This window comes from Cyclopterus lumpus, chromosome 15 (genome assembly GCF_009769545.1).
Source record: "Cyclopterus lumpus isolate fCycLum1 chromosome 15, fCycLum1.pri, whole genome shotgun sequence".
Classification (NCBI taxonomy): domain Eukaryota; kingdom Metazoa; phylum Chordata; class Actinopteri; order Perciformes; family Cyclopteridae; genus Cyclopterus; species Cyclopterus lumpus.
The window spans coordinates 12,162,861-12,174,906 of NC_046980.1; the positions used below are offsets into that span (position 1 = coordinate 12,162,861).

The 12,046-nt window shown below is 40.1% G+C and overlaps 1 protein-coding gene across 1 annotated transcript; it reads right to left on the reverse strand.

Moving 5' to 3' along the window:
- Positions 1-1,101: 1,101 nt before the first annotated feature.
- On the reverse strand, positions 1,102-6,712 carry gfral (GDNF family receptor alpha like). Its single transcript, XM_034552495.1, has 8 exons — positions 6,627-6,712; positions 6,244-6,375; positions 5,649-5,804; positions 4,112-4,430; positions 2,303-2,562; positions 2,160-2,216; positions 1,301-1,379; positions 1,102-1,207 (listed from the first exon to the last, which is right to left on the reverse strand). The coding sequence occupies exons 1-8, from the start codon at positions 6,661-6,663 to the stop codon at positions 1,138-1,140; spliced, it is 1,110 nt and encodes a 369-aa protein (XP_034408386.1). The 5' UTR covers positions 6,664-6,712; the 3' UTR covers positions 1,102-1,137.
- Positions 6,713-12,046: the final 5,334 nt, after the last annotated feature.

Genomic DNA, 12,046 nt, shown 5'->3' on the forward strand with positions numbered 1-12,046 from the left:
TACTATGATTCCCTCGGTGCCTCCCGCTGATTCTGTCCTTTCTTTCAATTATTTGGCTAGTAAAATGTTTTAGACAAGACAGGCAGCAGGTACAGAGGACTGCTAAATGTTAGGCTGATGACACCCATATTCACCGGTGTACCTCTGGAGTCCAATAATTACAGTGAACTAACGCACCATATAATTATCTCCAGGAGCCTGAATGATGAACATGTTTCTCCAGTAGATTGAGAAAAAGACCAAAGTTATAATATTTAGTCCAAACCTCCCTGCTTTCTGTTCTTTCAAACAAATATTTCTTCAAAAGAAATGAGTAGTTTATTTCAGACTGTTCTGCATTGTTTCCTAACTCTTAACCATGTGGATTATCCTCCCACCTGTTTGTATATACTCTCTATTGATTTATATTCTTTCAAACTTCTTTCATTAAGTTATACAAATGTTTTTGATTATTATTTGAATACAATTCCATTACTCATAAAATATTTTGTTAAAAAAAAGGGACAAAACATCATGACACCAGACGAAAAAAATAGAAGTTGAATGATTTTCATCTGGTTTTCATTTGTAAATAAAATGTTGGGAAGATTAAAGAGTTCTTCAGAAGGAAGAAGGAGGGGGTGTCCCTCTGATAATTAAGGGTCAGCAGATGATATAAACAGCATCAATAAGATGATCAGAAAAGCCTGCTGAGCTCCGTACTCACATGTGGTCAGTGTAGAAAAGAATGAACACTTTTAAAACAGGATGTGCTGTGATTGCAATGTTTATACTGTTTGTTGTCTACATGCGTTCCCCATTTGGAGTTATTAATAAAGTTGTCTTGCTTTTTGGACCGTGCAGCAAAACACAGCATGTCACCTCAGAAATGATACAGCATTTTGAACAACTGTTGAGAGTGAAGTTTATTCTGAAGAAGAAAGAAAAGCACGGATGACGTGCAACATTTATAACTGTAACAATATAGTTTTGTATCAACCCTCTTAAATATATGTACTTTCAGCTGAATTCACAATGATTAGGCCTCCTTTCAACATTGTCATATGTTACCAAGACCAATTGTTATATCTTACAATGCTACAACAATGAAGTATCTGTGTATAATAATGTATTTATTATTTAACAGATGAATGAGCATCAGAGAATAACAACACAGTTACTTTTCTGCGGATGGTGAAATTTGATTTTGTCTTTTCTTCTCAACATCCTACAAGACAAAAACAACAACAAATGAAAATGTGTTGTATAATTATTAGACATCAGAGAGACGGGGCTTTTTTATGTGGATGTACTCACTTACCATATTTTACTGGCAACGGCCACAGGTATTAATACAACTCCAACGAGTAGCATAGTTACAAAAGCATACATTAGATAATCTGAAATACAAAACATATATTCAATTAATTAATATGAATCCATCCTTTACTGTACATCTGATTCCCAGCAGACATTGGGTCTCACACCGCCTCATGCGGGTTGCACCTTGCACAGGTATGCAGCCCAATCCAGGCCAATAGTTTTGATCATTTGAAAAAAAGATTTGAACCTGAAAGTTCAAGTTTTGGTCTTGAACTATGAAAAATCCAACAATGTATTCGAAATTAATATAAGTGTATGAAATTGTTTTGGGGGTTGAATATAATTTTGATTCAGTTCTGGAATTATCTTGAATCAAATATATTTTTTCCATTTTTTAGTTGCAGATTTTATATTTTCAAATTTCAATCTTATTTTTAATTTTTTTTCAGTTTCAAATCTTTTTTACTTTCAGATGGTATTTTTTTCAGATCCAGGCTTTCGGCCTGGATCTGGCGTGGGGGAAGTGCTATCAACTACAGGGGCGCGGTATCATGAGTGACAGCATAACAAAGAAGGCCGAGGACCTGCCTCAACAACGTTGCCTTCAGGAAGCGTAGGTACCGCAATAATTACGACTCAAAGTTATGTTTAGTAAGCTGTTGTAGACCATACTTGGCACAAATCCCAGTATGAGAGCAATAAACTATGCCAGACAATCACTGAGACACGAAGAGACAGTCAACCCATTTAGAGTCTCCAATTAATGAATCCACCCTGTGCACTATTGATGTATTGGATTTCATTTGACCAGTTTCCCAGTCAGTATGTAAAGTACTGAACTTCAAATGTAAATTTACCATGTGACCATGTGGGACCTTGCTCAGATTCATCACTGCTGCTTTTCCAAGGTGTCACTGGAAAACACACAAAATGCTTTAAAATGTTTCCAATAAACAAAATGTAACTAAATACTAGAATGTAAATCAAAATCCATACTCACTGAAATGTGATCTGTTATGAAGCACATCATGAATAATGTTGCACGACAGCATATCGTCATTGCGCATCCCTTTGCATGCACAAGGATAGTGCAGTGCTGTGCCCAAAGTGGCCAAAAAGGCAATTCTACATTCTGACTCTTCACCACGGATGAAAGCCGGATCCATCCGGCTGATACATTCATCATGTTGGAGGTCACTGTCGCTGCATTGGGCTTCTTCAGGGCTCCAGCATTTCACTCGGAAGGTTTTCAAAAGGTCTCTAGTGAAACAAAAGAAAAGCATGCTTAGGTGTTTTGCTGGGGGCTTTGCTTCATGAGTGTTTGGGGATAAGACAAAAAATGTATGCATCATCATACATTATCTTCAACATCCTGGTGCAATCCATTATTTCAGTAATGATCCCATATTAAATGGGATATGGGGAAATGCAAAACAAAGCCTCTTCAACGGCACCGCTGATATGAAGATTGTCAATGTGATATTTCAGCTTTATTGAAATATCAAAAACAAACTATCTACTGTGACAAGCCACTGTCAAAGCATGTGGTAACGTCAAGGGTGCAAGTAACAAGTAAAGAATCCCATTTATTCTTGTTACTGAAAAAAAATCGTTTTTTGTTTCGATTTGACTTTTTCTTGAGTACTTTTTATGACGTGGCACTTGAATGGAACAGAAGTTGCAGGTGTTTTCTGCGGCAGCAGGAGGGCGTTAGAGATGTGTGCCTTCATGATTCATTGGTCGTGTCCTCGAGCAGGGGGCTAAAGCTTCATGTGCAGTCATATAAAGGAGCATGTGGGGTGTGGTTATCATTATTGTAACTTGGCATAGGTTAAAATAAAAAGGTTCTATGTGTTTCATGCTCCGTCCTGCCAGCACGATAAGTGGCACGCGCACGGTGTCCGTTACCTGTACAGTCGGCAACTGCTGCTTCTGTGCTAGCATGCTAAAAGCTGACACTGCTGAATTATCCAGGTGAGAGTGGAAACAACCACTTTGCTGTAATTATATATATGCGATTATATTGTTTACATGAGATGTTAAAATAATGTTCAGGCGTCGTTATTCCCATAGCATCATTTTTTTATGCCATCGGAACATGCTATTTTTGTTTATTTTGTTGTTTTGTTGCCTGAGATTTGCATCTTTTCTGATCATTTCTTGTGAAGCCATACTGAGGCTGCCAGTTGTATCTTTAGATAAATACATATGAACAGACTGCAGAGTGCCTGTCTGTTGGTTTAAGATACAAGAGGTGCCGTTGCTTATGTCATTTGCAAGTGTTGTAAGAAATATAATGCAATCTTCTGTTCTATGATTTTACAATAGTGTCAATACCAGCTAACCACGCCCCTTTAATATTTAACAGTGACATTTGCGGAACATTTTAAGTGACCTAATTTTTACTTTACTTCATGTATTTTCATTGAGTGAAATCCATTTAAAGTAGCTGTACTCTTACCTAGTACTCTTTCCACCTTAGGGGGTTTTGCTCTGAGCCATTCATGAGTTCACTTTTAATTTGTACCGGCCTTTGGACGATGGTCTTTTGAACCATCTCGACAAACGCCTCTGGGATGGATTGCCATAACATTTTGTACAGTTGTGTGTTTCCCAGATTTTTTCCTCTTCTACCACCATGAGGTTGCCATTTGTTTTGAAATTTGGTACAGCTTCATTTATTTCATAATAATACTTACGTTATGATAATCCTGAAGTGGAATATACTTCCACACTCCTTTTTGTTTCTCCTGTAGTATTTCTGCAGTGTTAGACATACCATAAATACAGACAGAATATAGCAACATACCTGCAGTTACTGTCCTCAACACACTGGTTTACTGTATCCTGGCAGATCCGGCTCTGGCCTCCACATGTACCGCTGTGCAGAGCAGTTGTCATTTCCAGACAGCTGTGATCTGAAGTGTCGCACTCGCACATGACCAGCATCTCTGCAACATTGTGCGGCATGTTGCCGTAGAACTGCTGAGTCGCCGACTGACAGCGGGCGCGGTCGCACTGTGACATGCAAGCCTGAAGGACAGGTGCGAGGTACCTGTTGCAAACTCCATCACTGAGACAAACTCCTATTTTGTCCAAGCAGGATGCGGAATTATCGTTTAGGCCTACTGCAAAAAGAAAAGTAGCGAGTGAGTTTTTAGATTACAGATACATGGAGCGGAATCGATCTCAAAACGGTCACAAATGTGATTAGTTTTTTAAGGATTTTTAAGGTTCAATTTTGGGCATTTGCAAATGCATGCTCAAACTACATATATACCAAGCAATTTGAACACGTGTAAAACTGTTTTACAAATGCACACATCACAAACCTGTAGAAATATAAATATTTTACGTGCATATTTTTAACTTCATAGATCTGTGTATACATATTTCATAAAAAGTGTGCGCATGGTGAAGTGTTTAGGTCTCCAGGTCTACACAATCCATAAATGCATGCTGCATGCACTTTCTTGTGGAAAAACATCTGGGCTTTCGGTAATATCTTTGTGTAATTTCAAAGAAATTGTGTAATTTCAAAGTAATTTCAATTGTGTAATTGAAAAGCCCTTGATTAGTTTACATTTTTCCCATTGCTTTGTATTTGTGTTTAGATTGATGCGTATTTGTGGATACCCAAATGTACGCACAAATCGTTGTTTTCATTTGTATATCATGTAATACAGATTTGTGACCATTTCCAAATCACCTATATTCACTCCATAGAAATCGTCTTATATTGATTGAGTTCAGGACACCATTTTATCCTCTCACTACCAGTCGTGACAGTGGAACTGGTTTTGTTTTTCACCTTGTGCGTCTGTGTGTGTCATCACAAAACTTTACAGGGCAGTAGTTGAGATAAAGAATGAAGGTTTAGTTTGAAGATGGGTCTGGTCCTCCTCCGAGCAAGGGGGCGAAGGTGAAGTTAAACCATGCTACTGCATGTGACAAAATCTGTCCACTGGAATAAAAAACATGGCATTGTACTCCAAACCGCCTCAGCTGTCGGCGTCTTGAGTGACACAGTTTGCTATGATGACACACAGAGACTCACAAGGTGAAAACAATACCAGCGTCTCTATCGCAGCTGGTAAATAATTACCATAGCCTAATAAACCGCTTGACTGCCAGTCCATCACTGAGCTCCTCCTCTGCTGAGCTACAAGAAGAAGAATTGGAAACATGATTATCTTTTCTCCAACAAATGCCTGTTAAAGCCAGTCTGTTGTTCATTCTGCAGCACAATAGTGTTCGTTCAAACAATACATCAGATTGCCTTTGGTAAATAAAAATGCAATTTCACCAATAAATGCTTATCACGAAGACTACTGAGAATACTGCACCTGGCTTTTGGTGGCATTGTGTGGCCAGCGCTTGTATAGAGCCACAACGCTCCTCCTCCCAGGCACACACACACCCGTGCAGAGATGGGAATTGGTCCAGCACAGTCTGGATGGTCAAGTTACAAATTGCTGAGCCTTTTATTTGGCACCCTTCATCTTGAATAACACAAACACAAGAGGGAGGCAGAAAAACAGGATTTGCCATAAGCGAGCAAGGTTTTGTTTGCACAACAAGTGTATGACAGCTCATATAGTATTCATTAGTTTGTTTCTGCTGCTCTGATGGTTTCTCCTTTGACTTTACACGCAGACAACATACAATTCACCATCATCATGATTCTAATGTCCAAACGGTCATATGATTTGAAAGGCACTTGATGGCCTATTTATTATCATCTTTTTACTTATTGATACACACTTTGCTCCAGGCTATTGCCTCAGTTATTACATTTAAGCTTTACTCCAAGGAGTACAATTCAATTAAGTAGCTTCATGTCCTGAGGCTCCTGAGGAAATTATATTACAAACATTATGATAACACAATGTTCCACTACCCTGCAGCAGAAGAGGTACATTGGAAATGTGTCACTTTTACCCTCACAGACGCCGTCGTAAAATGCCTCTTCGCTCCACTTGCATAGATTTGACATGCAGGTGTCCACAGCAGCCAAACAGTCAGAAGGTGGAGATAAATTGCTGAGACTTGAAATATGAGGAATCACAATCCCTGAAACACAAACACATGCCAATAATAAATGTATCATGAAAACTGATTTTTAAGTGAATATATTGCATTAAATAAATCTACACACTATTTATATGTATTTAGTATCTTTTAAATATATAATATATAGGCTTCTGGACATGCAGCTCTACTTTAAGTCCTTAGTTTTAGGAACATTTGCGGACAACACACAGCAACATTAAGATGAGTGGGTTTTACCGTAAAAAAGTCACTTCTAGTGACTGTTGACTCACCAAATATGACCGCAGCTTCAAGATGTATCAGTTGCATGGTAGCTGTTGTAAAGCTGTCAGTGGACAACTGGAGCTCTCCTGCTGCTAATCTGTGCCTCTTGGTGGCGTTGGTACTTGAGCTGGGAAACACCACCCACAGTCAACAGGATGTAACACATTTGAAGGCGGCACTGTGCGCATGCAATGAATGCAGTGCAAGAATAAAACAGACCTCAAGAACAACAAAAACACATCCTTCGTCCTGATAAAGTCAAAGTGTGTGTTTTACTTGAATGTATCTAAAGCTCTTACTGTTCTGATCTCTTTCTAAGAGACTGACCATAAAGCAGTGGACCATAAGGCAACTAAATAAACAGTAATTTCCCTCAGGAGCTATTGGAGAGCAAAAACTGCCACACGGGAGGTTGAATTATATGTTCCTTATTGTTGGAAACACAACTCCAAATGAATGCTAATGTGAGTGTGTTTGCTGGATGAGTACATAATATCAGTGTAGGGCTCAGAGTGTGTTTCTGTTGCCAACAAGTGGCCAACAATTTGCACATTATTATTCAAGTTGGTTTTTTTTCACTTGAATTATTCCATGAAAGTGGACTGGATGTAACTGGAAGAAATTGAGCAACTGGAGTGCACCTCTTGCTTACACTGTAAGTGTGGCAGTTATTATGAATGTTTTTGCTTTATTGATTTTTCTGATTCTCAGTTTCCCAGTTCGTGGAGCAACAGTAAGACATCTCATGTAACCGCTGGTCCCAACCTGCTATACAATTCTACTGGTGGTGTTTTTCTATTTGTTATCCATGTTTTCATGAGGGATTAGACCCAAAGATAAGAGACAGCAGATACACAACGTGGTACAATGCATACTTTATTGGTAAAAGATGTGCAGAAATACAGACAGTGTGAGGAATAAACAACTAATTAATACATTTTGAAAGCTCACTAAGACTGAAACTAAAAAAATCTAAAAAAGGTTACATGATGGAATGAGTGAGTGGAGCTGGGCAATGTTTCACTGGAGTTAATAAATAGGTAAATTAGTATATACATGCACACAAAAATGCATTGAACACCACAAAAAAAAGTCTTAATTTCACTGTCTTCTGACTGCAGCTGCCCTCATCAACAGGGCGGGCCCTCAATGTGTGCAATTGTCTTTATTTTTATATTGTCCAATTCAATTCAATTCAATTCAGTTTATTTTGTATAGCCCAATATCACAAATTACAAATTTGCCTCAGAGGGCTTTACAATCTGTACACATACGACATCCCTGTCCCAGGACCTCACATCGAATCAGGAAAAACTCCCCAAAAATAACCTTTCACAGGGAAAAAAGGGAAGAAACCTTCAGGAGAGCAACAGAGGAGGATCCCTCTCCCCGGATGGACAGAAGCAATAGATGTCATGTGTACAGAATGAACAGCATTTACAAAGTTACATAAACACATTACATGAATATGACAATGTATGAATGGAACTCCAATCCATGAAACAGAAGGAGGTAGAGAGGAGGGGGCGGGGCATCAGTAGGGCCAAGGTGGGAGGCCGGCTCACCAGGCATCAGACACCTCCAGGTCCAATGGACCCTATGAGACGTGAAGTCACAACGACTCCGGGGAGGAAGCAGAGTTAATAAGGTGCAATGGAGAGATGTAAATGTATCCATAAGGAGAGAGAGAAGAGGAGAGAGGTGCTCAGTGTATCCTAAAACATCCCCCAGCAGCCTATAAGCCTATAGCAGCATATCAAGGGGCTCGACCAGGGCAAACCTGATTCAGCCCTAACTATAAGCACTATCAAAGAGGAAAGTCTTAAGTCTATTCTTGAATGAGGTGACTGTGTCTGCCTCCCGGACTGAAAGTGGAAGCTGGTTCCATAAAAGAGGAGCTTGATAACTGAAGGCTCTTGCTCCCATCCTACTTTTTAGGACTCTAGGAACCACAAGTAGCCCTGCATTTAGTGAGCGCAGCTCTCTAGTGGGGCAATATGGTACTACAAGCTCCTTAAGATATGATGGTGCATCACCAATCAAGGCTTTGTAGGTGAGGAGAAGAATTTTAAATGTGATTCTTGATTTTACAGGGAGCCAGTGCAGCGCAGCTAATACAGGAGTAATGTGATCTCTTTTCTTAGTTTTTGTAAGTACACGAGCTGCAGCATTCTGGATCAACTGGAGGGATTTAAGAGACTTATTAGGGCAGCCTGATAATAAGGAGTTGCAGTAATCTAGTCTGGAAGTAACAAACGCGTGAACCAGCTTTTCTGCATCTTTTTGAGACAAGATGTGCCTGATTTTTGAAATGTTACGTAGATGAAAAAATGCAATCCTTGAGATTTGCTTAACGTGGGAGTTAAAGGACAAGTCTCGGTCAAAGATAACGCCTAGATTCTTTACAGTGGTGTTGGATGCGAGGGAAATGCCATCTACAGAAACCACATCACCAGATAATTGATCTCTGAGGTGTTCAGGGCCCAGTAAAATAACTTCAGTTTTGTCTGAGTTTAACATCAGGAAGTTGCAGGTCATCCATGTTTTTATGTCTTTAAGACATTCTTGAATTTTAGCGAGCTGGTTGGTCTCCTCTGGTTTGATCGATAGATATAATTGAGTATCGTCTGCATAGCAATGAAAGTTTATGCAGTGTTTCCTGATAATATTGCCCAAAGGAAGCATATATAAGGTAAATAAAATTGGTCCAAGCACAGAACCTTGTGGAACTCCGTGATTAACATTGGTGGTCATTGAGGCTTCATCGTTTACAAATACAAATTGAGATCGATCTGATAAATAGGATTTAAACCAACTTAGTGCGGTACCTGAAATGCCAATCGACTGATCCAGTCACTGTAATAGGATGTCATGATCAATGGTGTCGAACGCAGCACTAAGGTCTAATAATACCAGTACGGAGATGAGTCCTTTATCTGATGCAATTAGGAGGTCATTTGTAATTTTCACCAGTGCTGTCTCTGTGCTGTGGTGTTTTCTAAATCCTGACTGAAACTCCTCAAATAAACTATTCTGATGTAGGAAGTAGCACAACTGATTTGCGACTACTTTCTCAAGGATCTTAGAGAGGAAGGGAAGGTTAGAGATTGGTCTGTAGTTAGCCAACACCTCTGGATTAAGAGTGGGCTTTTTCAGGAGAGGTTTAATTACAGCTACTTTGAAGGAATGTGTTACATGGCCTGTTAGCAAAGACACATTAACAATATCCAGCAGAGAGGTGCCAATTAAAGGCAACACGTCTTTAAGCAGCCTCGTTGGGATGGGGTCTAAGAGACAGGTAGACGGTTTAGAAGTAGAAACCATTGAGGACAATTGGTCTAGGTTAATGGGAGAAAAGCTATCCAAATATACACCAGGGCATACAGCCGTTTCCAAGGCCACTCCTCTTGATGACAGATCGGTAGTAGTTAAGGGCAAGAGAGCATCAATCTTGCCTCTAATAGTTAAAATCTTTTCATTGAAGAAGTTCATGAAGTCATTACTACTGAGGTCTATAGGAATACACGGCTCCACAGAGCTGTGACTCTCTGTCAGCCTGGCTACAGTGCTAAAGAGAACCCTGGGGTTGTTCTTATTTTTCTCTATTACTGATGAGTAATAGGCTGCTCTGGCATTACGGAGAGCCTTTTTATATGTTTTAAGACTATCTCGCCAAACTAAGCGTGATTCTTCCAGATTGGTGGAACGCCATATGCTTTCAAGCTTTCGTGAAGTTTGCTTTAGGTCGCGGGTCTGAGGGTTATACCAGGGAGCAAACCTCCTTTGCCTCACTGTCTTTTTCTTCAGTGGGGCTATCGAGTCTAGTGTCATTCTCAGTGAGCCTGTAGCACTATCGACAATATGATCAATCTGGGACGGACTAAAGTTAGCACAGGAGTCCTCCGTCACATTGAGACGTGGTATTGAATCAAATGCAGAAGGAATCGCTTCTATAAATTTAGCTACAGCACTGTCAGTTAGACATCCGGTGTAGAAACTTTTGACTAACGGTGTATACTCCGGGAGTATAAACTCAAAAGTTATGAGGTAATGGTCTGACAGAAGAGGGTTCTGTGGGAAGACCTCCAAATGCTCAATGTCAATGCCATATGTAAGAACAAGGTCGAGGGTGTGGCCAAAGCAGTGAGTGGGTTTCTGTACTCTCTGACAGAAGCCAATCGAGTCCAACAATGAGATAAATGCAGTACTAAGGCAATCATTGTCAATATCCACATGAATATTAAATTCTCCTACAATAATAACCTTATCAGTTTTAAGGACTAAACTTGATAAACACTCAGAAAATTCAGATATAAATTCTGAATATGGACCTGGTGGCCGGTACAGTATAACAAATAGAATTGGCTGTAATGTTTTACAGGTTGGATGTGAAAGACTAACAACAAGGCTTTCAAATGAGTTGTAGTTTAGTTTAGGTTTAGGATTCATTAATAGGCTTGAGTCAAAGATGGCTGCTACTCCACCTCCTCGGCCGGTGCCTCGAGGAATGTGAGTATTAATATGACTTGGAGGAGTTGATTCATTTAGGTTGACATATTCTTCATGCCTCAGCCAGGTTTCAGTAAGACACAATAAATCAATGTGATTGTCTGATATTAAATACTAATACAGCTTTAGATGACAGAGATCTAATATTTAGGAGTCCACATTTAATTCTCCTTTTGTTGCACTGTGGCAGTAGTGATGTTAACCTTTATGAGGTTATTTTGTATGACTCCTCTTCTGGTTACTTTTGATTTAATTAATTTAAGTGGCCGTGGGACAGACACAGTCTCTATAGAGTTAAGGTTAAGGGTGGGTAACTGCTCGAATGGAAGTGCAGAGAAGGGTGGAAGACTACAACTCTGCTTCTGCTTCCTGATCTGAACTCTGGGTCATGGATTAAGTCCACTAATCAACTTCGCCATGTTCGCAGAAATGAGACGCGCTCCATCCCAAGTGGGATGAATGCCGTCTCGACTCATCAGATCAGGCTTTCCCCAGAAAGTCTGCCAGTTATCTATGTAGCCCACATTGTTTGCTGGGCACCACCTGGACAACCAGCGGTTGAACGACGACATGCGGCTATACATGTCATCATTGATCAGATTGGGGAGAGGGCCAGAGAAAACTACGGTGTCCGACATTGTCTTGGCATAAGTACACACCGATTCCACATTAATTTTATTGACCTCCGACCGCCGCAGTCGGGAGTCATTACCGCCGGCGTGTATTATAATCTTACTGTAACTACGCTCATCTTTAGCCAGCAGTTTTAAACAAGATTCAATGTCGCCCGCTCTGGCCCCCGGGATGCATATGACTTTGGTCCCTGGCTTCCCTATCTTCACGTTTCTGACTATGGAGCTACCTATAACCAGAGTGGGTTTCTCAGCGGGTGCGTCGCTGAGTGGGGAAAACTGGTTCG